General features: G+C 39.4%; 2 protein-coding genes across 4 annotated transcripts; one reads left to right on the top strand and one right to left on the bottom strand.

Annotated features, from left to right (window-relative positions):
- Positions 1 to 331: 331 nt before the first annotated feature.
- Positions 332 to 9,553, bottom strand: lrrc8c (leucine rich repeat containing 8 VRAC subunit C). The gene is made up of 3 exons (XM_031730555.2): positions 9,403 to 9,553; positions 5,762 to 5,904; positions 332 to 3,334 (listed from the first exon to the last, which is right to left on the bottom strand). Exons 2-3 carry the CDS (start codon positions 5,897 to 5,899, stop codon positions 1,088 to 1,090), a joined length of 2,385 nt encoding a protein of 794 aa, XP_031586415.2. The 5' UTR covers positions 5,900 to 5,904; positions 9,403 to 9,553; the 3' UTR covers positions 332 to 1,087.
- A 5,578-nt stretch (positions 9,554 to 15,131) lies between these two features.
- LOC116312954 (kynurenine--oxoglutarate transaminase 3) lies at positions 15,132 to 23,083 on the top strand. 3 transcript variants are annotated; one of them, XM_031730485.2, is made up of 14 exons: positions 15,132 to 15,225; positions 17,104 to 17,194; positions 17,476 to 17,537; positions 17,986 to 18,130; positions 18,283 to 18,432; positions 18,532 to 18,618; positions 18,864 to 18,986; positions 19,084 to 19,204; positions 19,673 to 19,749; positions 19,832 to 19,921; positions 19,995 to 20,181; positions 21,913 to 21,986; positions 22,074 to 22,160; positions 22,264 to 23,083. In XM_031730485.2, exons 2-14 carry the CDS (start codon positions 17,105 to 17,107, stop codon positions 22,318 to 22,320), a joined length of 1,350 nt encoding a protein of 449 aa, XP_031586345.1. In that variant the 5' UTR covers positions 15,132 to 15,225; position 17,104; the 3' UTR covers positions 22,321 to 23,083. The 3 variants fall into 3 exon arrangements, with proteins under 3 accessions (XP_031586345.1, XP_031586346.1, XP_031586347.1); XM_031730486.2 differs by having other exon boundaries at positions 15,166 to 15,272; XM_031730487.2 differs by having other exon boundaries at positions 15,167 to 15,211.
- The last annotated feature ends 4,381 nt before the right edge of the window (positions 23,084 to 27,464 follow it).

Here is a 27,464-nt window from a genome sequence, read left to right on the forward strand (position 1 = left end):
CCAATAATAATCTTCTTTACAGTTATTAATCCTCAACAGCCAGCAGGTGATGTTTTATCCCACAACACAGTCGAATACAGGACATTGTCCTTTGTGCTGTTCCCTCTTTTAGACGCTTTAGATTTTGCATCACTGGTCAGTAAACCAATAGAATCAAAATTGTATTGCATTTTATTTGCAATATTCTGACATTTAGAAATTCCAAATGACATTTTTTTTAAAAACTCAAATTTTATTGGTCAATGACATAAAAATACTGTTCATGAAAATGCATATTTCTTACGCTGCATATTTTTTGCTCACACTTAGGAGACAAAGACAAAGACCAGTGTGACATCATCCTTCAGGTTTTTAATGCACTTTAAAATGACAGCTTCCTACAATAGAGAACTGTTTAATTCTAGTTTCATTCTAAGTTTCTAGATTCTATGTATATTTCATAAGTACTTTCCTCTTTTTCTGTGATCCATGTGAAGTAACAGTCTCTTAGATGTAAATATATACAGTACAGCCTAAAGCTACTGGCCTACACATAAATGTGTGGTCATGAATGTGAAGATTTACATTCAGTGATCAAGTTATGTCATGACGCAGTGACTGGAAATAGGCTTTGAAGAAAGGCTTTAACAGTATGGGAAATAAGCTTCTTCCCTCTCCACAGATTAAAGAGAAAAATCAATATCACTTTATGTATATAAAGCTAGAGGCAGCAGAGAGTTATTTTATCAGAGACTTCAGGGAGAAAGAGCTGACCTGGCTGTATCAGTGACTACTGGTTAACAGACAGATGTGTGACTAAAATAAAACTTTTCATAAAACTTTTAGAAAGAAAAAGAAAACTTTCTCATAATGCTGAACTCGCTCCTTAAGACTGAGTAGTGGCCATATAAAGTGTCCCTGCAGCAGCCACACTCAATGTGACAGTAGATGAATATGTCATTTTCCTTCCGTTAATAAAACAAACAAACAAAAAGATATCTCTAGCCTATTGTGTAATACTTAAATATAACAATGACTTCATATTAAACAAATGCTCTGAATTGATAGACAGAACAAACAGCAGGCACTACGGCTACAGTAAGGCATCTCACTCAGCCTTCATTTGATCCCTGACATCTGAAGGCAGAGTTTCAAACAGTGTCTCCTCCACTATAAGGCCACTGCGCTTCAAAGCGCGACAGAAAGCAAGCTCCTGTGGCAGGAACTCAAAGTGGTTGCCTTTGAGCTCCAGGTAGGTCAGATGAGCTAGATAGGATATTTTTGGCGAGAGTTTGGACAGCGAGTTCTTGCCAAGCTTTAGCGTTTTCAGCTTTTTGCAAAAGAACAGTTCATCTGGTAGATTTTCAATTTTGTTACAAGAGACAGAAAGGTACTGCAGACTCTGAAGAACTCCGATTTCTGGAGGAATGAAACGGATGTCATTGTTGGATAGGTCCAGGTAGCGCAGCTTGTTGCACAAGAACAGGTGTGAAGGCAATATCTCAATCTTGTTGTGGCTGAAGTAGAGGTGCTCTAAGCTGCCGAGTTTTTTGATATGCTCTGGGATATACATGATGCTGTTGTACCAGAGTTTGAGGCAAGTGAGCTTCCGCAGATGCTGGAAGCTGACAATCTCCTCTATCGAACGAAGGTTATTCTCTTTCAGGTCAAGCTTTTGCAGACTTGTTAGGCTAAAGACTGCATGCGGAATGCGCTCCAGATCACAGCGCACTAGCTCCAGCTCTATTAGATTGGTCATCTTTTTCAGGTTGTTGAGCATTACTAGCTTAGTGCCATCGTTGTGTAAATAGAGTTGCTGCAGATGGCTGGAAACATCCACAATCGACTGGGGTATCTTGGTTAAGCTGCTCTTAAGGGAGAGTGTTTTGAGACACTTCATTTCCCGCAGAGACTCAAGAACTATATTCTTGGAGGCATCAGAGCTGAGGGACCCAGTAAGATAGAGCTCCTCTAAATTTCGCAGGCCATACATCCAGTTTGGAAGTTCCCTGTTATCGTCGAACTTCACACGAAGCACTTTCAGGTTCTCTTTGAGGAAAGATGTAGCAGTTGTGTGCAACTTTAAAGAGCACTGGTAAAGAGACAGCTCCTGAAGATCTTGCAGCTGTGAGATTGAGGCAGGGATGGTGACATTGTTGATGAGTTCCAGCTTGAGTGACTGCAGCTCTGTCAGTTCAAAGACAGTGTCGGGTAAACCAGGGAACATGAACAGCTGTAGTTCAAGTTTGTTGTTGGAGTTGGTCTGGAGTCTCTGACGCAGTTTCTCTGCAGTCCACTCATGGTTGAGACTGAGCTGTTTCAGTTTGTTCTCACTGACTTCGGAGAGAAAAACTGCAAATCGTTTGGAATACAGCGGGTCATACTGGTCAATCATGTGAAGCATGAAAGCAAAGTCATTCTTGACATCTGGGATGTCACTGATCCCCGTTTCCTGTCGCACATACTCGAATGAGTATTCTTTCAGTGAGCGGTAAAACAGCCAGTAGGAGGTGTAGAGGCTTGTTAATCCATAGACAGACACCAAGAACAGGTAACAGCAAGACAACTTAGAAAAGAGATGAGCCATGGTGTGATTGCATTCGAAGACTTTGTAGCCTGTCATGTTCTGGATCTCCTCGATACCGTTGCAATGTACTGTATTATTTACGTTATTTACTAGAGCGCTGTTATAAGCAATGATCAAAAGGAATTTAAACACCTTGAATACAGTCTGGCAAACATACATGAGGTAAAGGATATCTCCTTCCTCAACATGCAAACGGAACTTCTTCACCTTTTCAAACAGAGCTTTAGCTTGTTCACCCTCTTTTTTATCAAGAACACTTGCTGATGGCTGGTCGACAACAATCTTTTCGGCAATAGAACGGAGGGACTGCGTCTTCTCGAGGCTGCCTTCCCCCGGAGACATAGGAATGTTAGACCTAGAAGCGGTGTCCTTTTTATGATCCTGTTCTTCTGGATTTTCTCCAGACACTTCCGACAAAGCTCGTGTGGTCCAGGGAGAGTCGAAGCACTTGCCAAGCATAGAGATAAAATGCTCTATTTTAGAGCTTGAGCCAGGGAACTTGAACCAGAAGTTGCTACACACCATGAAAACTAAAGTGTGCATGAGCACCAAATAGGGAAAGTATTTGGCATACCAATGCAAGGCATTCTCATAGCACATTTGGTTGATGAAACTGTACTGTTGAAGATCTAGATTGGTCTTCAGGCCTGTTGGTACAGTTGAGGTGTTGGACTGCAGATGTAATGGTGACTTCAACTCTACTTCACTGCTGTTGTCTGGAGGCAATGATATTCTCTGAGGAAGGCATATGATTTTATCGTGCATTACCTAAAATGAAATTAAAAAAAAATATAATATATATATTAGAAAGAAGAAATGCATAATAAGGCTCAGTCAGACACAGAAATGAGTGTTTTTCAGATTTCATGCAATGAAGGGTCCACAGTTAAGCTTTTGTTAACTTAAAGGTGAGCCTTTGAAGCAACTAACAATGAAAGCAAAGGACACTGCTGATTGACGTATGATAAATACCATTAGAACACCAGAATGTCCCCTAGCAATCAACCGTCAGGTACAATCAATGAGCAACAAGCCTTTGTGGCTTAAAGTACTAAATTGTTTCTCAGTTACGTTTCAAGGGTAATTTGCTTTCTCGAAAATAATTCACAAGAACATTTATAATCAGGACATTTTGACATTTATATCCTTGCAGGTTTCAGCAAACCAGCCATAGGGCCAAAACTGGTAACCCTGGAAATGGAGGATTAATCATAGAGTGGCTACAGTTGTCAAACTGCCTATTGGGTCTGTTGTAACCTACACCATGATCTTTTATAACAAATGCAAACCTAAACTCAGTAGTTTTAATGGCTGAGCAAGAAAACATTTCTCAAAAGTTAAAATATTTTATGCAAGAAATAAAATAGTGGTGGCAACCCTCGACTCAAGGACATATGATCCTAAGACAGCATCATATGTTTGTCCTGATGCAAGTATTACAGTATTTTTTTGCACGAAATATGTGTTGAATTAGAACATGGACTGCTTCAACCCAGGAGACATTATGCAATTAAGTAGTTTAGAGCATAATGGTCACTGTGATAGCTTCCCAGATCTGATAAGCCTTCAGTATCATAGATCTTTTCCTCAAACTGAATGTCCCATATCACGCGACATAACAAAATGCTACCCTGCATCTTCCATGTTTTGCTGGCTGTTACTGGTCTGAATGTTCGCATGGATAAACACTGCTTCTCCAGAAAAAGAGAAGCAAAGTCTTTATGGCATTTCCCATCTTTGATTAGACAGGAATCGATGTCTGATTAAAACACCACACACACTCCATTAGCTTGAGTAACATGAGGAAGTCAAAACAAGTCAGTATTCACTGCTAAAGGTTGAACTATTTGTTAAAAATCAGACACTTTTGCACTGTAAGGAGATAATACACTAAAGAGCCCTCTTCTGACTGCACCTGTGACACAGATACAAAAAATCCAGTACATCCCAGATACACTGCTGTTTTGATTTCTGTTTTTCTACCATTTAGTCATTCCTAAAGTTCTTAGTCAGTCGGAGACGTATGTGTTATCCTTGTTACTTACATTTTCACTGAGAGAGAGCCGTGCATGGATTTCAGTAAGCCACACAAAGTTACCACATTATTACAGTGCATATAAAGCATTCTCTCATTAACTTTACTTGGGTGCTCTATGTAACCTGCTCTCCTGACTGCATGTAAACACACTGAGCGCTATCCACCAAATGGCATCAGTAAAAAACAAATGCCTTCGGTGTTTACTTGTAATGTAAATAATGAAAAACAGCTGCTTGACTCTGAGATGCTAATGACAGGAAATGGGGCTCTGAGGAGGAGATGTTATGTGGACTCTGTTTACCTGTTTGAAACTCAGATTCTCAGCCCATTTAAGTGAGAAGTGCGGACACAAAATGACATTATCACTATAGTAAGGAATGCAGTTGCGCTGCAGATATCACAGACAGCAATGCAAAGTCAAGTCAGTAAACGTCTCTGAAGACTGACTGATTGAACTGCAGAATTTTAAAAACTCAAACTATACAGTAAGTGACGAGATTTCTGTGTCAGGCAGCGTAATCCGTTTACATAAAACCCCACAATGGTTTGGACTGACTTCTAAACTAAACTTGGCTACAAAAAGAATTGTTCACTCAATTTACAACCAATCAGATCACGTCCAAACACTGTAATGGTGAGAATGGGAAACAATGGCAGCTTCTAGCTTGATAAATTTCCTGTTAACATTTTTCTTAAACTGTTTTGGTATCATTTCCAGGATTTACACTAAAGAGTTGTACAACATTCAAAAAACGTCCCCATTTCACACAGAGAGTGAAGTCAAGTAGCGCCTCACAGGAGTTAGGAGTCTTCTGTTTACTAAAAGTGGCTGGGCGGTTAAAGTTTCCACTGGTACACTCCTGATGGGCTGAATGCCTCCCTTGCTTCACACAGGCTTGGTTGTAAAAACACATAATTAGCGCTTTTTTGAGCTGGTTCCAAAGCAGAAAGCAAAGCAGTAATGTTGCCATCTGGGAGAGTATAGACTTTCTCTGAGTCTAATTATTATTAGATTTAATGAAAAAACTGTAGAAAAACTTCTCTTATCACATAAACAGAATGTTTGAATCCAAACTTGTGGGTTACTGTGTATTAGCTACACTTCCATTAGTCTCTTTCTTTAAGTAAATACATCATGGTGAGTCAGTCTTACTGACCTGAAGAGTACATCCAAAGACGCCAATCATAAGCATCATTACAGACAGATAGTCAGTGAACACATCCCACCACGGCTTCAGGACTCTGAACGCTGTCTGTTGTTCAGAAAACTGCCGGAATTCCATCACAGGAATCATGGTGCCTGTTACAAAACAATGGAAAAGAACACCACATAACTCTTAGATAGTACAATTGGGAAATGTATTAGCCTCAGAGAAAACAATGACATTATTAAATTCACAGGGCATTCCTTTTCAAAGCCACTCACCACCACTGACATTCATGATGCATCTTACATCCCTTTTGTTGTTGTTGTTTGAACTCTGTCACATCTTTAATGTTTGGCTAACCATTTTAATTTGGCTTTTGAGTATTCTGCTTTTTGCTTATCAGTCAAAGCAGTTTTTAAACTTTCCTTTCAAAGGTGCCAAAAATGTTCATTTCTTAGGTTCCATTCAAGCTCCCAAACATTTTTACCAAATATCAAGCCATTTTTCCATTGTTTTCTTTTTAACCTTGAAATATCAAAGCTTTCAACAATATTCCAGGACCAAGCCCACAGGCCTGGGCATTCATGTTATCATAAAGTAGGGTGGAGAAACTGTTAAAGGACACAATATGTGGACTGCAGCCCAACGTTGTGAGGTAATCAATGCAATCTACAAACTTGGTCCACATCAAGGGACTGAAACATTCAATTTCATTGATTTGTGGTCAATTTGTGGTCTCAATCTGCATTCACTAAAAGAAGATTAACCACAAAAGTATCTGGATATAGATGAGTTTCTTTTGTGCTTCCAGAATGATGCTTTAAATTACTTTGACAAAACATTTTTTTCACTGTTATCTGACCATACTGGTATGGTATTGGTCCAGAAATTCACAATGAATCAAAAACATGTATTTTCCTACTTCCCACAATCCAGATAGATGACTTTTGAACTCTGAACTTTCTCTCTTTGCCCAAACCTCATCTCAAGTGGAACTCTGACACTGTACCCATCTCAAATGTAATTTATTAAGAGCCATTCTATACATAGGACGATAAAAATTACTCATTCTGACAAGTGTTTGGACATTAATTTCACAGTCCAAAAAGCCCACTGGTTTTGCAGAGTCGGTTCACACCTGGCAACACGATGACTAACAAAACTGATCATAACCAATCACAGCACTTAGCTTGTATACACAACAGCAAGATGTTGGAGCTATTAATCTCTTTACAGGCTATTTAAAGCTTAATTTTGTTAAAACCGGTAGCATGAAAAAGAGCAGAGTCCCTCACACTGTCATTATGTGGCCACCTTTAAAGTACTGCAGCTGCAGGATCCTGTTTCCAGTGTCTGTCTGGCAGTAGCTTGGCTACACTGTCATTTAAACTGAAGAGGCGTGTGACAAACACTCTCCACACGGATTTTTGTAGTAAAACATTCCAGTGTGAACTATATAGTGCATAGCATGTCTCTACAACCGGAAAATGACTGAACGATCTAAATAGTTGTTAGATTATAAAGTGCAACATTTGATCATACACAGCTCCACGGCACTAAATAGCTACGGTCAATAAAACTTTGTCTTGCATTATTAATACGTTTAGCCGTAAAGTATTCTTGAACATGTTGCTAAAAGACTGAAGCTTTTAGAGACGTCATGTTTTTCATAGTTCAATTAAGTTTTTTCACCTGGAGTGTCTATATCGATTCTTCCATTTCACGATCATAACAACAGGAAGGAATGAGAGAAGCTCTTCAGGAGATGTTTATACGAAACCATGGCTGACTTTAGAGGGTCGGTTCAGTCACACAGCAAAAATGATTTTTTCTCACTTAGCTCCAAATAACAATGCAAATAAGTGTAAGTTTCAGTGTTTTGAGATATCCATCTCAATGGAATTTTGTTGATGGCATTTTTTTGTCTTTAAAGAATTCTAGCAGCTACATTTTAAACTGTGGTTTGGCCACATTTCTACTCATGAAGAAGTTATGATGTTGACAGTTTAATAGATGCTAAATTTACTCAAGTATTGCATGTAAGTAACAGAGTCAGCGTAATATTAAACTTTTATTTATACTATGTTGCTATTTGTGGAGGAGTTTTAGAATTCCTGTTTCAGATCCATGGCATTCTGGCTGGACTCCAAACTGGTAGCAAACTGATTCCATCTTATTGCTGTTTTATTGCCATCTTGCCACAATAAAGTCACTTTGAAGTAGGACGTGTAAGGATTCTGGTTCCTGGATACTGAACAAGCTGAAGTCATCCTACTAACAAATGTATAATCCAGCAAACAGAGTGTTAGACTAGTCTAATGGGCTTGATACGAATGCACGGACAAGTTTCTCAGAGTCAGCTTGAGATAAGAAATTTCTGACTTTTGATCTATATTTTTAAAGTGATAGAAAGCAGTTCTAGTGACTGTCAAAACTAAGACCATTCACCAAAACAGATTCCTGACTTGCTCGCTGTATTTCAGAGCAAGGGATGATAAATATGAACACATTTTCTGTCTGACTTTTTTGGACCACCAGCAAATATTACCGTCTGGTCTGTGTTCAGTTCTAAAAAGTTTCGAGACATCCAACAATTAATGTCATCAGTTCAGCTCATTAATTTATGAAGAGAGGTTAGATCATCAAAGTAAAACATGTACAACTGTGTATCATCTGTGTAAGTATGATGGAATATATTAGGATTCTTTATGAAAGCACCAACTGGGAGTATGTAAAAGTTAAAGAGTTATCGACCAAGAACAGACCCCTGATGGACCTGCATGTATGTGTGCAGAAACACAATCATTCCCCACACACAGCAAACTGAATGTGTGTAAAACCAGCAGCAGGTCCTTAATTTTATAATATGAATTTCACTGCTGTCCTAAAAAAAAGTTGAGGCTAAACAAATGGATTTACGAGGCTAAACTAATTCAACTCAGCTGAAGTCCTGGGGGTGTCCATGGTTTAATGGGGTGGGGGGAGGGGGAGGGTTGAAAGGGCTGCCTACACTCTGTGTTAGGTAAAGGAAAAATACTGTCTTGGTACTGGATGAGTCAGCCATTGAATTGAACTGACCAGGCCATATCCTTGTCCCTTCCTGACAGGAAACTTGCCTGAATCCCAGATATCCAAAAACAGACATGTTTGGAACACACCCAGCCCCAGGCATACAAAAAGTCCTGTCTCATTAAGGACATGGGAAAAAAAAAAACCCGCCCGCACTGCGGGATTGGATTTCTCTTTTCCAAGGAGCTACTTTCAAGTATTTAGACTTTAATGTAAAACGGAAGCGCCGAGAAAAGTGCTCACACAGTAAGAAGAACTGTGATTCATCTTGCAGTCGCACAAATCATATAAGTCATCCTGTTAGGAGCTACAGTTCGACCTTAAAACGTTTTTAGTGGCGATTCAGTGGTGCTCTCTTACAGCGATGCTGTCCACTTTCCTGTACGCAGATTACTCTGTAGCATATTCAGACCCTATTTATATAATCAAGACATAAAGTAACGGTAATCCGGATAACTTGTTTGAGAAGCGCTCCGCCGAATATAACTGCGTTATTGTGGCTCCGCTGCGCGTTTGGACAGTGAAAATCCGTCTATCGCGTCGGTTCAACATCACTGACAGTGTTAAAGGTAAATATTTACCTTTTCTGAGATGGGAGCTGGACTCGAAGATCTGAGTTGTCGGGTTTCAAGCGACGAAGTCTCCGATCATCATGTGCGTGGCCGCCTTTTCTCCTCTGCCTCTGACCGCCAACCTTCCTAGATCCTCTGCCAGAGCATGCAGGCATGTATACTGTGAGCCACAGGGGCGTGGACATCTCACGAAACCCCAGCAGACGTTTGTAATGCATGGAAACTGCAGCTGGCTGCTAATATTGATGACAATAGTACTAACATTAAGGCTTATTAAAAATGTATGCATTTATTTGACTTTTCAATACAGCTGAAAAGTAAAATTACTTTATTAAAACTCATCAGTATACACTCAGAGTATCAGTCTCAAGCAATCAAGTTTTTTTTTCTTTACACAACTGATTTGATCAGTCTTTTGTTGGATGTTTGTTACATTGCAGATCACAATCAAACAAAGTGTGTTTACAGCAACAAGATTAAACTGTTCAAGCAAGAGCAAATATGCCAAATTTAATTGATCAAAAGTGTTGTTTTAACATGGGCCTTTCTAATGAATGTATGGTAAGTATGTAAGTAACATAATATAAGGACTGGCAGTAAAAAATGCTGTTTTTTTTACTCCATAAAGTATTAAATGAATGCTGCTCAGTATGCAAAAAAAAAAAAAAATCCTTAAAGATGCAAAAATTTACTTTCTGATTCAACTTTATTTACATCTGAAATGTAAGTATAGCAACAAAACTGAGGCAACAGTAAAAAATACATCAAATCCATTGTAGAGCCCCCCCCACCCGACTGATGAGAAAAGGTCGAACGTTTAAATTAACCTTGTTGCACTAAAATCGAGCTGAACAGCAGCAGCAGTTTCATCATTTGCCTTGAGATTCACTTTAAAAGTGCAGTTTCATATTGATTCTTTTTTTGGTTTTTTTTTTTTGTTTGGGAGGTTCTTTGTAGGACATCAGATCAGGAACCAAATTGCTATTCATGCCGTAGGCTAAAAGGGACGGTAGACTTAAAGTGAGAGGAGTTAAAACAGCTCTTTTCAGGCGCAGGGTGAACTGAGGAACTCTGAGTCATGCAGCCGTGTAACAGCCCGCGGTTGCTTTACTCTGTTGCCCTTGAATAATTTAACAGTTTTTTTTATGCTAACTAATATGTGAAGGCCCATGCTCCTGAGTGGTGCATGCATATGCCCCTCATCCTGCCTTCCTCACCTGTTTGCTCCTTATGAATTATATCTGCTGCCAGTTTCATTGGTGTGGTGCCTGGTAACGTGCCGTTAATCAGGGCAGCTGTGATTTAAAATAAAAAGTCTGACCCATGCCTCTTTGTTGTTTACCGTTTTATTTCATTGCACTGCACCGCCTCCACCACCTCCCTACAAACACCCCAAATAAAGTACTTAACTCTAACCCTTTTCGTTCTGTTATTTAAAGTCACTCCTCCTCTCCTCTTCCCAGTGAGCTGGGGTCGTAACAAGTGGACTCCAAGAACAAAAACATGAAATTGAGGAAATGAGCACAACGGATCCCCATTATGTAAAACCAGTGTAAAAATAAACCAGTTTGCCTTTGAAAAGCAATTAAGTAAAACACAGATTAGTGAAAGTATTTAAAAGTTCTGTAACTTTCACCACTGAATTCAACTTAAGGAATTAGAGACTCTTTGTGCTATACTTTTGTTATCTTGCAGGAAAGCTTTTAAGTTGTTTTGAACACTGTTAGCTTTTGTGGCTGTTGCAGACATCAACTAACAAGTATTACAAATACTGCCTCTGTTTCCTGCTGCACAGACTGATAGTGCAGTTTCAGTGAGCTGTTACTATAATGTAAAATATTAGAGTGCCATTAAGACATCGCCTCGTACTTTCCACTGCCATCAATTTTAGTCCAGCAGCACTTCCACTGTATCTTGTAGAGAACTTAAAGAGCAGATGCTACCCGATACCATCTTCTTGAAGGCTAATCTATTCACTTAGTGAATCACTTTGCAGCTTCTAAACCAGTATACACCAGTGATATTTTAATTATTTTGTATTTTTAAGCATACACTCTTCTCAGTTTAGGTCCAGTTAATGCAGTGTAAAACAACTGGCATGATCTATGAGATAGATCATTTATCACGAGGGAATACGTAGCTTAGAATAAAATAGAATAGTTTTAATTTTCATGACTTTTGTTTTGTGTAGTTTATATCAGTGAGAGTACTGTTTGCATATCCAAATAACCAGTATAACGCTTTTTCATCATCCACTGTGAAATGTTGGTTTCTCTAAAGTGCCTGGCCTTGCTTCCAGTCCTGGGAAGTTGTGTATTGACACTAATGCTTTAGGACCTCTATAGATCTTTTTTGACAGGAGCTTTTATGGTTGGAACTTTCTGTTCTTTATTTTATAAAATTACATCTGTGATAAAGTTTCTTTTCTCTCTTTCTCAGGGAACAAAGCTTGATATAGTGATGTTGTGATGGTGTCCTAACATTTGATTTGTTTTTCAGCTCTATGCACTGTCCCCTTAGAAACATTCAGTGTAGCCATGATTTAAAGCCGAGAAAGCCCCTCTTTGGTTAGAATAACATTACGACTTTTATCACTTTGACTTATTTCTGGTGCCACCTTTCCCACTCTCCCACTGCTACTTAGCAAGAATTGCTATGTTGGAAACTTGAAGCACAGCCATATTTGGGTGAACAAAGGCTGCAAGTTTATTTACCTGATGATTTGATCTAATCCACGTCCACATTTCATCTGAAAGCTGTTTCCATGGAAGCATACAGCTCAGAAAACCTTACCCTTTTACAAAGGAGTTTGGTTGCTGAATAAAAAAATTAGCAAATTTGGAATTTATTTAGCACTGTTGCCGCACAGCAAGAAGGTCCTGAGTTCAATTCCACCATCAGGCCGGGGTCTTTCTGTGTGGAGTTTGTATGTTCTCCCCGTGTTTGCGTGGGTTCCCTCCGGGTACTCCGGCTTCCTCCCACCGTCCAAAGACATGCAGCTTGTGGGGATAGGTTAATTGGATAATCCAAATTGTCACTAGGTGTGAATGTGTGAGTGAATGTGAGTGTGAATGGTTGTCTGTCCCTGTGTGTTAGCCCTGCGACAGACTGGCGACCTGTCCAGGGTGTACCCCGCCTCTCCCTATGACAGCTGGGATAGGCTCCAGCGCCCCCCGCGACCCTGAAAAGGATAAGCGGAAGTGATTGGATGGATGGATGGATGGAATTTATTTAAATCTGGGAAAAAAGTTATTACATTTTTAAAAAGGTCATTTAGCATATTTAGTTCTACACAAACTTTTTCTATATTGGAATTTAAATTGGTAGAATTTATTCAAAATGCAAAGAAGGAATAAAAAAATGGAAATATATTTGCACATCTTTCTTTTGATAATCTGGTTATGTAATCCTGATTAAATGTAATCCATTTTAAGACACCTCAGTCTATGGGTTTATTATGAAAGAAATAGTTGGAAATAAATCCATGAAAATCAGTGGAGTCGAGATTTAAGAGTGATGTAAGTTTACTGTACCAGTAAAACCCTTTTAAAGCAATAAAAATCTGATCCGAAGGCGATGTGCTGTTGATAGTGCTTTCTTGGCAGGTTTCTCAGAAAGGCGGTCAGATATTTAATGTCTTCAAATATCCCTACGGACACATGATTGCAAATTCAATAGGGATAAGCCAGAGAAAAGCTCTGGCAAGGCATCCCATATTCCTCTGTGGTTTCCTGATTTAATATAAAATATAGAAAATAATGTTGTTTTGTCAAATAATAACAGCAATAAATAAACTCATTTTATATAATTTGCAGAATTACAGTATTACAGCCCTCATGTCTTTATATTTTCCTAGGAACATGTAAATGCACAGGTTTAGTTAAACATCTGCAAACATACAGAGAAATACAGCATGTAAGGCAAAAACTGCATTTGTACAAATTTACTGAGCTTAAAAGTCTATATATGGTATGACCACGTTTATTCTTCATCATAGCCTGAACTCTCTTAGACAAGCTTTCTGGTAATTTCCTCAGGAATACTTCTCCAGACTTCTTGCAGGACATTCAAAGCTCTTGTTTAGATGTTAGCTACCTTTTGTTCCACTTTCTGTCAAGATGATCGTAGACTGCTTCAGTAATGTTGAAGTCCTGGATCCAGGGTGGCCAACCCATGCCTGATAGTCTTCAGTTGTACGGTTTTCTATCCATGTATGCTTTTAGTGCATTGGCAGTGTGTTTGGGATCATTGTCATAACAAACAAATTAAACTACTGCCAATCAGATGCTTTCCAGGCATGGTCGATGCTCAAAATCCCAACAATTTTGACAAGATCCAGAAGACCACTGGCTGACATGCAGCCCCAAACCCCAAACCATAACAGAGCCTTCACCATGTTTTATAGTTGGCTGTTGACAATCACTGTTGTACCTCTCTCCTGACCTCTTCCACACATACTGACAACAATTTAACCAAAAATTCATATTTGGCTTCATCACACAAGTCCAGTTCTTATGTAATTTGGCATACCCTAATCTTTTCTCTGTATTTCCCTTCCTTAAGGATTTCACCAAGACCATTTCTGACTTGGTGAAAATCCTTGGATCAACTGAAGGGCCAAATGCATCTGTCAGGTCCTATGTCAGGTGTTTGCTGGATTTTTTCTTCTTCTTCCATTTCTTTAGAACATGAGTTTCAGATACTGTTGATCTGCTCTAGATATTATTTTAAAGCCTAGAACTTGTCCAGGGTTCATTTGTTTTGTCCTTCACTTGTCCAATTTCACATTTTCAACCACACACTGCACACCATGCTGAGATATACCAAATATTTGGCTATCAGGTATTTGAGGCGTTCTTTTTTTTTGGCTAAAGGCTGGTAGAAACAAAGTGCCTAAAGATATCATCTCAGTTAGGTGTCTTTTTTATACTTTAATTGTTAATTGTTCACACGTCAGTGTTAAGTGGCTCAACAAACAGACAAAAAATTTTCTGAAAATGGTCAGGTAAAAGTAGCGGCCTTAAAATAAGTAAAAAAGAATAGAATAGAATAGAATAGAATAGAATAATCCTTTAATTGTCCCACAAGGGGAAATTTGGTTGTAACAGCAGCCAAAAAGACACATATACAAACAATAAGTACACAGGACACAGAACAGAAACATACACAATTTTTCTTACATATTTAGAAATATATGTAAAAAAGCAGCCAAAGTCCAGATAAGAACTTTGAACTTTTGCACAGTATTGTCCAATTCACCCAGAAATGTTCGACAACCTTGTTTCCAAATACAACCCTGCATGTCTTGTTACACATTGCCACGGTGTCAGTCTTGGCACAGACTCGTAAACAATCCACCCAGGACTGTTTAGTCGGATGTGGTGGCTGTTTTGTTAAACGTGACATTAACATCATCAACTGGCTTATAGATGCCGACTCATTTAATAATGGACAGAGTAAAAAAGTGACCGCAAAGACTACTTAGGTGAAATCATTATTTGTTAGCCCACACGTGACACAAACGTCACCTCACAGGCCTGTGTGGTAGTACAGTGCTGCCTTCATGTCCGTTACGTAAACAAATAATTGAAGACGAAACGTGAACTTAAGAGTTTTAACGGTCCTCATGCTGTTAAGTGTTAAGTGACTTTCGTTGGATTTCTAAAAATTAAATAAAGCGTGTATGGCTTTTCCTCATGAGTCGAGCCATTTACTCATATCATTAAGTGTCACTAAGAGTTAAAACTCGCAAATTTCCGGTAGCTATAAACGCAGCAGCAGTGACGTCTCCTCCTCCTCTTGACCGCTGTAGCTGTTTGTAAGTGTTAATAAGTAAGTTCTGATTGCAGAGCCAGTGCCTTAACTTCTACGACTGCATGGTATGTGATGTGTGAAGAAGGGCTGAAAGCATTGGTTGTCAGCAGAGGGTTTCATAGCAAGCTAACGGAGCAGCTAATCCTTAAATCAGCATTTTTACTACCGTTAGCTTCAGCTAGCTGGTGCTGTGTATTTATCTGCAGCCGACGATAGCACATGACTCAGATGTTTCACTGAGAACATCCATGTTTATGTCAGGCAGCAGAGCTGCATAAACCGACTAAGGGAAAATCAGCAGGTGAAACCGGTTCATGGGTTTTCAGTGTCTCCCTACCGGATAATAGTTCCCCGGTATTGCCCAGTAGTACCCGTGACGTGACAGTGGGCTGAAGGGTATGGCAAGCCATTAGTGCCAAAATTCGCCACATAGAAGGGAAGAACATCGGCGCCACCTACCTACTGTAGTAATTTTTTTTATTGCAATGGCAACATTGTGCACAGTGTTGCCAACTTAGTGACTTTGTCGCTATATTTAGCGAGTTTTCAGACCCCCTTAGCGACTTTTTTTCTAAAAAGCGACTAGCGACAAATCTGGCGACTTTTTCTAGTGTTATTGGAGACTTATTTATGACGACTTTTTGACGTGATAGCGCGCATCGCCCTTACTCTCAACAAGCAGCGGTGCTGCCGTGGGCACCTCACCCGTGCCAAAGCGCTCACAGGCGGAGGGTAGTCCTCCCCCAGCTGCTATCAGGGCAGGAGACGTTCACACCTATGCGTCCAAACGGCAAATGAATCGCGCATGAGCGAAGCCGCTGCTCCCGCACTGCCTGTAAAGCAGTCAGTTCTTCTTTTACTATTATGCTGTTTTGTGGATCACAAGGTTTAAAACTACTTGTAAAAACACACACACACACAAAGTAACTCCACCAGAGTGCCTATTTTGGGTCACTTTTGCCGGTCCAAGCCCGGATAAAGGTGCAGGGTTGGAATTATGACATTAAAAAAAACAATAATTGCTAAAAGAAATTTAATTTGTAGTTCTAAATAAATTCTAACTGCATTTAGGACGTGCTTTACTCACTTTATGTCTCGTTCCACGTTGTTATTTCTCTCTTCAACAACATAGGTTACAATTACATTAGCATGACCAATTATGCAAATTAGGCGATGACGTCATTTAGCGACTTTTAGCGACTTTTAGGACAGCTAATAGCGATTTTCCTTACTGAGGAGTTGGCAACACTGATTGTGCAAAAAAGATATCAAAGCCCAAAGTTGAAAGTTCGAAAATGAACTTTAAGAAGAATATAAAATCCAAGATAAACACGCAGATGTCATGCCAAATCTTAATGTGTATGAAACAAATACAAAAGAGCAAGTGTTTTTAAAATTGTCTATTTATTAATTTTCTTATGAATGTATTGAATTGATTTGTTAAAGAATAATTCTTCTGTTACAAATTTAAAAAGCATTACATTAAGTGCATTAATAATTGTTACCACATTTGAAGAAGTACATTGCCCGATCCAGTTACAGATAATTAATCTTATAATTAAATCTGTGTCTCACCCCATTTTTGGCTGCACTTCTTTGCATTCAAATCCTATTTTTTTTGTTTTTAAATCTAAATTAACCCAAAGGCAAAAAAGAGCATTTAATAGCTAATTTGCTGGACTACATTCTCCAGTTTGGGGTGTTAATGATAACTGATGTCTTGTAAAAAAAAAAAACAGGACTTTGTCCTTTACTAGAATGATCCATGTGGAGGCATCTAACTGAGCAAAAAGTCATAGTCACAGCAGCAAAGGTATTGCAGAAAGCTACAGGTTATACTGGGAAAGCAGAAGTAAACTAACTCACTTTCTTTTAATTGCCTTTCTTTTTGTGCAGCATGAGCATTGCACGACAGGTCCTGAACTGCTCCAGGTTTACATGTCGATCAGCTCACGTAACCTGCAGAAAGAGGTTTACTACTTCACAGGTAACAGCACTTTAAAAAGATTTGAACTGAGCCACCCAGGGTATGTGATATGTGGTTGTTAACTGGCAGGATACACTGATTGAACTGATTTGTTAGCAATGTTTGTAGATGTATAACTGGAGAAGCTACACAGCCATCGAGCAAAGTCCTGAAACTTTTTCATTTTCTCAAGATTCAGCTAGTTGATGATTATTTTACCACCACCCCAATTTCCTCTATGTTGGGTGACTGGAAATTGTTAAGTAGTGGAAGTTGTCATACCTTTTTGTATTTTGTTGCAGCACGTAATGATGTCACGGCACACACATGCCAAAAGAATTGAAGGACTGGACAAGAATGTCTGGTGAGTAAAGCATTTCTATGTCTTTATAAGAGACGGCAGGAGTTCTTTTAACAGACCACTGATCAGGGTCAGACTTCACATGTTACATGAGGAGTAATCCAGCAGTTTTTCCACTCCAGCAGCTCGTTATGCTTTGTGCCGTTAGTGTGAGTTTCAAAGGGAACTTTATGCAAAATGCTTGAGGAGAGTGTAGTACAAGTTATTTCCTGCCGCTACTGATTTTGGCTTTAATGTCAGAGCATTTGTGAGTTTGTTCCATTACATTTTTTATAATTTATTTTCTTAGCTTGAAAGGGCCTAATATCCTTTCATAGTAATCGTTCTGTGTTTTGTTGGATGACTTTTGTACCACTTTAAAATATGAAAATATGCCCTTTTTGCCCTTTGGTCAGAAATATGTACTAATTTCTGTTGTTTCTAGTGAAGCTTTATTCCTGTGTTACTTTAGGGTGGCTTTCACCGCACTGGCAGCCGACCCATCTGTTGTTAACCTGGGCCAGGGCTTTCCAGACATCCCTCCACCTTCTTATGTCAAGGAGGCGCTAGCGAAGGCCGCATCAGTTGACAGGATGAACCAGTACACCAGAGGCTTTGTAAGTCTTTGTGGACCACAATCTGCAGAGTTTCGTGTGTTAAAACTCCCATACCATCTTAATGAATACTGCATTATTATGAGAGATTTGCAGTAACTACATTGCTCATGGTTTTTCTTTTCTTTCACTTATGCTCTGTGTTTATTGAAAAGGGGCACCCATCTTTGGTGAAGGCCCTCTCTCAGGTGTATGGGAAGGTCTATGGACGTCAGATTGATCCCTTAAAAGAAATTCTGGTCACGGTTGGTGGTTATGGTTCCTTATTTAGCGCCATCCAAGCTCTAGTGGAAGAAGGGGATGAGGTGAGGACTTTGCTCCCTTGCTTCATATTCAGAAACGTTCATATTTACGTCCACAAATGTTCTCCCAGCGCATTCACTGTGTAATTTCCCTTCTTCCAGGTCATCATTATTGAACCTTTCTTTGATTGTTATGTACCTATGGTTCGTATGGCCGGGGGCAAGCCTGTGTTGATACCGCTAAGGCTTGTAAGTATGGCCATGTGTTTAGTTAATACAACTTAAAACAACCTGCAAAAAAGAATATAACCTATTCTGTATAACATATAAAGAAACTATTAACATTAGAAAAGAGAAAATTCACTGTTAGAAAGATGTGCTGTGCTGTAAAGAGTTCATCTGAATTCAGTGCATGGGGCACTGTCTACCTGCTGCTCTGGCCTGAGGATGTTAGCAGATGTCAGTACCTTTAACACAAATCTTCAACATTTCAGAAATCTGGAAAGAAGACGATCACAAGCGCTGACTGGTTTCTGGACCCAGATGAGCTCGCAGGTAAATTCAACTCTAAGACAAAGGCCATCATCATCAACACTCCCAACAATCCCATTGGAAAAGTAAGCACACAGCTAAGTTATCTGTCACTGTGTTTGAAAAAGCCACTGAGACGATGACCGTTGCTCCGACGAGTTCGTTCCTGTCTTCTTCCTGCAGGTTTTCACCAAAGACGAGTTGCAGATGATCGCAGACCTCTGCATTAAACATGACACTCTGTGCTTCAGTGATGAGGTTTATGAGTGGCTCGTCTACAGGGGACACCAGCATGTCAAAATTGGTATGTGTATTGGTCAACATGCATTTCTGACTGAAAAAGTACCGGTCAGTGTTGTCAGTACAAGGTTTGGAGTGTTTAAACACTCTGTAACTTTTATTTAGGGTTCAAACCATAGAAATCATCCACATGTCCCCGTAGACAGTGCTGAAATTATGACAAATTACTGGGGCATTTTGGTGGCAAGACAATGGTTGTGACTTCTAAGGTGTACTACGTATGTGGCAGGTCTCCAGCTACAAACATGAAATGTAGTTAGGAGTGACGGCTATGTCCAGCTCGGACAGTGTATTCAAGATTGTGCATCAAAATGACGTTTTTCACAAACTGGTGCCTGCTTATGTGTTTTTAATTTATTAATTCTACCGTTATGACTGTGAACCAAATTGTTGAAACACACAATTACTTTTTACTTACTTTTTACTTTGTATTTGACTTTTCTGACATTTCAACATTGTTTTCTCTCTGCAGCAACTCTGCCTGGAATGTGGGATAGAACTGTTACTATTGGCAGTGCAGGAAAGACGTTTAGTGTGACTGGATGGAAGGTAAGTTGTGTTAAGCCATGTTATTATTTAACAATGGCTTATTTAATCACTTATCTGACCTTGTGACATTTGTATCTTCTAGCTTGGTTGGTCTATTGGACCTGAGCACTTGATGAAGCATCTTCAGACCGTCATGCAGAATTCCCTGTACACCTGTCCCACACCTCTGCAGGCAAGTCCACCAAACATCTCCATTATGCAGGCTCGTGATTGTACTTCAGTTCTAAAGCTGTGTTTCTTGTCAGGAGGCAGTGGCACAAGGTTTACTCCTAAACTATGAGCTGATGGATCAGCCTGAGTGTTACTTCACTTCACTGGCAGATGAACTTGAAGGAAAGAGGGACCGCCTTGCTGCCATTGTGGAGGAGGCTGGCATGACTCCCGTAATCCCAGAGGGAGGCTACTTCATGCTCGTGGATGTCACAGCTCTCAGTGAGTTACTGCAATTTTAAACTGACATCGCAAAACACTTAGTTACACGTGACTTGTGTTTCTTACAGTTTGGTACTGTGTTCTAACTTCAGCTGGGTCTAGTTAACAATTTTCTGTTTTCATATTTGTACTGTGTGCTTTGGGGTGGCTGTAGCTCAGGAGGTAGAGCAGTTCTTCTGCTAATTGGAAGGTTGGTGCTTCGATTCCTGGCTGCTCCAGTCTGTATGCCAAACATGTGAATTTTAGATATAAAGAACCTCTATAGAAAAAACATAGGAAAAAGTGTCTGTATGAATCGGTGTGGACGGGTAAATGAGGCTAGTTGTATAAAGCGCTTTGAGTACCCAGGTAGAGCAGTATAAGAACCAGTCCATTTACCATTTCCTTTAACTCAAAAAAGAAAGCAATCACAACTGACAGTTGCTATTGATGTAACAAAGGCAATTATGCAGGGTTCGTACGGGTGCTTGAAATCCTTGAAAAGTGCTTGAATTTCAGATGTGGTGCTTAAAAGTGCTTGAAACTGTATTTCTTTTACCACATATAACTTTCTGAATGAATAGTTTTCTTATCAGATAGAGAAATAAAATGAGTCGCAAAGTCTAAAAGCAAAATTTCTCCGCCCGGGCTGCCTAGCACCTCTGCATGTCAGTCTGTTTCAATGTGTGACCCCGCCACTCCCTCGGACAGTCGGGGATGAGTGCACTAACATGCCTGGAGATAGCTGTTAAATGAGTGTTTGATGGAAACGACAATAGCGGAGTTTGTGCTCTCGAGTCACATGATAGGTGAGTCCTAGTAAATAATTTTTGAGAATGTGTACATAACACGTGCACATTTTTAAAACTATTATTATTATTTTGCTAGCTATCAAACTTGCTGGAGAAATGATTGAAATGCACCGAGTGTGATGCAGTACGGCCGCGCTATTATAGCAGTTAGTTATGGCTTGGTGATTTATGGAATATGCTGTGAATTTAGCTAACATTACTTAGTAGTAGCAGTAATGTGAGTTTACTCAAGTAAAAGGTTTAAACATTAGTCCGATACTTAACTAACCAACTTAAGGCTTATGGAAATAATGGTAATAAGAGGGACTGATCCATATGGGCACAAAGAATAGCCACTTTTTTTGTGCTATTGAAGTTCCCTGGTGTTTTAACAAAAGGGGAACACAGGACATTTAAGTCAACCTAAAAATTTTAGTTTTAATTTTTACATGGCCTTACTGAGGTGATGCTAAGTTAAACATGCATTCTTTTTTTGGTAATGTGCTGGAAAAGCTTGAAAATGGACGTTGAAAGTGCTTAAAAAGTGCTTGAATTTGACCCTGAAAAATGCGTATGAGCCCTGCATATGTAGACCGTCATGTGGAAAATTTATGAATATTAGCTCAAACAGATTCCCATGCCTGTGTGACAAAAACCAGCCCAAACGGCATCCCATGAATTAGCCGGTAGCATAGTTGGTAAGGCCAGACAGGTACAGTGGTTGAAGAGTATTGCAGCATGTTGTGTGTGTACTTGATCATCTGCAGTCAGTTAAGTGAGATTTGAGTATAAATATATTATTCATTAAATGTAATTGTCATAAGAAATAGGCTGGAAAAATCCCCAAGCTGCAGCAACACCTTAAAAATAACCCAGTAGGGATCTGCTGACCTGATGACTGGTCAGTGAGACTGTTTCTAACCCTTAAAATGTATATTCCCCCGCTCTGTGTTCATTATAGATCAGGACCTTTCACATATGGATGAGGATGAAGCCTATGACTACAAGTTTGTAAAGTGGATGATTAAAGAAAAGGTAAATATTTCTTCATTCTACTATATTGGAGCAATGTGTTTCTGTAATGCTTTTTTTTTAAAATGGTAATATATATGTTTTATACAGAAACTAGCAGCCATTCCAGTTACTGCATTTGTTGGAGAAGAGTCTACAAAAGACTTTGAGAAATATATTCGCCTTTGCTTCATTAAGGTAAACACACAAAGTGTCAATAAACACAGTACCTCTAAAATTATCCAGTTAAGATGAATCTTGGCTGAGGTGCAGTTTTTATTTTTCCTGTTTCTCTTAACAGCAAGATGGTACTCTCGACGCAGCGCGGAGCATCTTGAAGAGCTGGACAAAGGTTTAACAGGAGGTGCTTCGGAAGACTTAAACTCCACACTAACTGGAAATTAGTCAAATGTATTAGAAGAGTTGATTATAGAGTACGTATTTTGAATTGTACAGTGTGTTAGGAGAAAGGAAACCCAAATATTGAATAGATGAAAAAACCCTAGTCAGTCTTTTTGTCATTCTGTTTTTGGCTGTTATTTGTAGAGGGTTAAATCATGAAACACAAAAGAACAGGAAGGAAGAATCTGCTGTAACTGTGCCTTTTCTGTGTCTTCCCTTTCCACTAAAACTATGGGTCTGGTTTGTGAAAACTTTATTGTGATCAAATGTTTTGTAAAATTTTAGTGCTAATCATTAGATTAACAGCAATCTGCTGGTAACAAACATCCATAAAGGTTTAAGACTCCTTTTAAAAAGTACAGTTATTAAATGTATTGACAAGGATGCTGAAGATGTAGCTCCCAGGCAGGAGGAAAAGGGAACGATCTCAAAAGAAGGAGGTACATGGATATTAGTGAAGGAGGACATGCAGATGGGTTGATTTATTAGAAGAGGATGTTAGGGATGGAGTGAGCTGAAGGCCGATGATCCACTGTGGCGATCCCTAAAGCGAGCAGCACAAAGAAGCTTGAGCATTAAATGTATTAACAAAGTTTGGTGTTATTTTATTGTTTTCTGTTTCTCTGCTTAAATCATTTGATTTGTTCTCATTGGCGCAGTTTGTTTTGGAGCGCAGGCATGCTCACTGTGAAAAAGAACACATTAAATGGTAAATGGCCTGTATTTGTATAGCACTTTACTTAGTCCCTATGGCGCTTTACACTACATTCAGTCATCCACACATTCACACACTGGTGATGGCAAGCTACATTGTAGCCACAGCTGCCCTGGGGCGCACTGACAGAGGCGAGGCTGCCGGACACTGGCGCCACCGGGCCCTCTGACCACCACCAGTAGGCAACGGGTGAAGTGTCTCGCCCAAGGACACAACGACCGAGACGGTCGTAGCCGGGGATCGAACCGGCAACCTTCCGATTACAAGACGAACTGCCAACTCTTGAGCTACGATCGCCCCGACATTAAGACGTTACTAAAAAAAATAATAATAAAATACAGTTAAAAGCTTTATGAAATAAATAGAATCCAGTTAACTAATGTACAGTAAAACCACTCAGGAGGAAAACCAGTTAAAATATTTGAACCTGTTCCAACGTTAGTTGTGATGATCCAGGAACAACACCAACACAGGGATATCATTCTTACCTTTTACTCCTAGTTTTGGATGTGAGATAACATTTTTGAGTACAGAGGACTGTTTTCAACTGTTGGATTAGAAATTCTTTTTGTAATGTATGGGAACAAGTGAATCTCATTGAATCTCTAATTAATCCTGGCCAAAAACAAAGGGTCTCATACAGCATTGTGATACCACTTGCCTTTGGCACCACAACCATTCAGGTGAGTTCATAACTATGGAGGAGTCAGAAAGAAAAAAGCACAAGTCCAATTAGGACTTTTTTCCCCCTGAAAAAAAGCCCTTTTATCTTGAGTGTAATGCTTCTGTGAGTCTGATTAACAATTCCTAGGGAAATGTTCCCTGTTCTTTGGATTTTTAGTGATACTTGGTACTACAGGTAAAATACATAACACATCTGTGGCATTTGGGACATGCAGACAGTTTTAAAAACAAAAACACCAACCTGCCCTCAGACAGAAGAGGAATAAATCGTCTTTTCATATGTGGTGACTCAGCAGTAATAATATTAAATGTGAAAATTTGAGTGCAAACTGTAAGAAAGAAGGGCAGGAAGTTAAATGGCCACCCATCCACTATGGGGCGACTTAGCCTGTTAGAGAAGATGACAATTTAACCAACATCCAGTGTATATATAAATTATGTAACCTCTTAGTGAAGTTGTCTCATAAGATTTTTTTTGCAGTCGTTTTGTTCTCATTTCAGCGTAATGGACTGAGATTTAATTTTGTAAAAACTGTTGAAAACTGACAGAAATGAGATTACATGTCAAACGGCTATTCATGCCACTGTAATCATGTAGCTCGCCGTGTAGCTGTTACCTGGCTGCTAAGCTACAACTTCAGCCCTCAATTGACAAAAGTTACCTTCAGTGTCAGCTTGAATACTTATGAAAAATGTGACATCCTGTGTCGTTTTAAAGCTGTTAATGCAGAGGCCGTGTACTCAAACTTTCATAAATTGTTGAAAAATATTTCCGGGATCCCCATGAATGCAACATTTATTGCCATGCTCCAAAACAAATCACAACCAAACGCAATGGGAGAAAACACCTGCTCAGCCACAACCTTTATCCTACTCTACAATCCGCTTTCAACATTTTTACTCACCCCTCTTTTCTTTCTCTACTTATTTCTCAACAACCAGTCCTTTTTCATCTCTGCTTCCTGCCTTTATTACATCCTCTTAGCTAGCACCAACAACAATTCCATTCCCTCATATTCTAGCTCTCCTGCAACTTCTACAGTTTTCTTCGTCTACCCTCTACATCATATCTTTGGCTCTAGTGTCACCTTCTGCTATGACATGGAACTACATCAACTTGCAAACAAATACTTCCTGATCATTGCAACCCCCCAACAGGTTCACTTTTTTCCTTACATTTACAACTACTTTTAATTCCATTTTTCATTCACTTTAGCAGTTGAAATTACAAGTTAAAGTGTGTGGACCTGGATGTGAACCAGCAGTCTGCTTCACAAAAAGGATACCCCTGTAAGCGGGCAATACAGTTTTATACCACAACAAAAACAAGTATTATTATGACTATCTTCTTCTGGGTAGCGACGTGGCAGTCCTGCCATTTCCCCCTGGGGATCTTCTGCTCCACTCCGTCCACGTCTAAGCTCGTCTGAATCTGTTCCTTTCCTGGAAAAAACACAGAGAAAGGAAAACACCTCCCTAGCCTAACCTGGATTATTAATATTATCTAGCAATTCTTAGCCTGTTATTTTCTGCTTTTTATCTAAGTCTGGGAAATTCTGTTCAGATTCCCTTGACTCAGAAAAAATATCAGCCTGACTGTAACTCTACATATGATGTGTAAGCATGTTTGCATCTCTCTCTCTCTCTATATATATGATGTATGTAAGTTTCCAGTGGCTTCATTCATACTGACACTAATAGTCTGCATTTTTACCTCTATTTTATGTATTTAAGTTTCACCAGTTGTACCCTTGCTGTGTATGATGCACTCTTGAGTATGTTTGGTGGCTCATAATGTGTAACAGTAATCTTCTGCACATGCATTGGGCTTGAGCTTCCTTAGGTAATCTGGAGATACCATTATAGCACACGTTTTTGAACAGGCTACCCATATACTGAAATGCTACAGGGTTTGAGTTCGTACCAGATCACTCCCCCCTGCTTTCTCCCTCCTGCCCTGTCTACTCTCTACTGGCCCTGCCCGTAGCTATAAACGTACAGTTAAACAAAAAGGGAAAACTAATTATTAGAATTACGATTCAGATATTTTAACTTCTCAAAGGTTGGCAGATCAAAGACATTTTTTACACATATGCAGGTGCTACATTCTGTAATATGCATTATATATATCATTAAAATACATCAAATGCAGTACGTATACACTTGTTTCATATAAATATACTCTATAAATTTCTTATTTTCTTTAGCCCACATAATTAAACATTTCAGTTACATAAAACATGCAAACTCTGATTTTATGTACTGTATAGCCTATATAATAAGTATGTAGTCCAGTAAGTATAAAATCCAGAAAGCTACACAACATGGGGGGGTCATTTACAAACACAAGTCTATTTTCACTTACTGTTTTTCTTAGAAACAATCAATGCTTAAAAACTATTAAAGATGAAAGGTGAGTGGATGGAATGGCCGCTATATTAAACAGTTTAAAGGTAATGCTTGAAAAGCACATGTCAACTCAGAGTGTAATGAAAGAAACAAAACCTTAAATAAACACTGCCAGTACGATTGTTTATTATGTTATTATGTACTCTATGTGTTAATGTGTACCCCGCCTCTCGCCCTATGACAGCTGGGATAGGCTCCAGCGCCCCCCACGACCCTGGAAAGGATAAGCGGAAGCGAATGGATGGATGGATGGATGGGTTAATGTGTTGCATCATCTGTTATAGGTTTCCCGTTCATTTTCAGTTGTGTTAAATACATAAATAAAAAATACAGTGAAACAATAAAACTGGGGTTTCTGACAGTATTCATCTTTGCTGAAGCTCCACATAACTGCACTGGACCACACCCACACATACAGATGTCACATTGCATATGGACAAAAATCAAGCCATGCAGTCACAGCTAAACCTCAATCTCCTCTGCATCTCATTGTTAATGTGTATAGTGAAAATAAAATTCAATTCAATTCAATTCAATTCCATTTTATTTATATAGCGCCAAATCACAACAAAAGTCGCCTCAAGGCGCTTCAGAGAAAAACCCAACAGTCATATGACCCCCTATGAGCAAGCACTTTGGCGACAGTGGGAAGGAAAAACTCCCTTTAACAGGAAGAAACCTCCGGCAGAACCAGGCACAGGGAGGGGCGGCCATCTGCTGCGACCGGTTGGGGTGAGAGAAGGAAGACAGGATAAAGACATGCATTCAAAGCTCTTCTTTGGATGTTGGCTGCCTTTCGGCATACAGGGAGTGCAGAATTATTAGGCAAATGAGTATTTTGTCCACATCATCCTCTTCATGCATGTTGTCTTACTCCAAGCTGTATAGGCTCGAAAGCCTACTACCAATTAAGCATATTAGGTGATGTGCATCTCTGTAATGAGAAGGGGTGTGGTCTAATGACATCAACACCCTATATCAGGTGTGCATAATTATTAGGCAACTTCCTTTCCTTTGGCAAAATGGGTCAAAATAAGGACTTGACAGGCTCAGAAACGTCAAAAATAGTGAGATATCTTGCAGAGGGATGCAGCAGTCTTAAAATTGCAAAGCTTCTGAAGCGTGATCATCGAACAATCAAGCGTTTCATTCAAAATAGTCAACAGGGTCGTAAGAAGCGTGTGGAAAAACCAAGGCGCAAAATAACTGCCCATGAACTGAGAAAAGTCAAGCGTGCAGCTAGTGATGGGCAGATGAAGCTTCATGAAGCACTGAAGCTTTTCATCCAATTG

Source organism: Oreochromis aureus, linkage group 23 (assembly GCF_013358895.1).
Source record: "Oreochromis aureus strain Israel breed Guangdong linkage group 23, ZZ_aureus, whole genome shotgun sequence".
Lineage (NCBI taxonomy): Eukaryota > Metazoa > Chordata > Actinopteri > Cichliformes > Cichlidae > Oreochromis > Oreochromis aureus.

Coding starts and splice junctions, on each gene's coding strand:
- lrrc8c (XM_031730555.2), bottom strand. CDS start 5,899: ATGATTCCTGTGATGGAATTCCGGCAGTTTTCTGAACAACAGACAGCG. Junction 3,335..5,761: donor TCTTTGGATGTACTCTTCAG/GTCAGTAAGACT, acceptor ATTTCATTTTAG/GTAATGCACGATAAAATCAT.
- LOC116312954 (XM_031730485.2), top strand. CDS start 17,105: ATGAGCATTGCACGACAGGTCCTGAACTGCTCCAGGTTTACATGTCGA. Junction 21,987..22,073: donor AGTGGATGATTAAAGAAAAG/GTAAATATTTCT, acceptor TGTTTTATACAG/AAACTAGCAGCCATTCCAGT. Junction 22,161..22,263: donor TTCGCCTTTGCTTCATTAAG/GTAAACACACAA, acceptor TTCTCTTAACAG/CAAGATGGTACTCTCGACGC.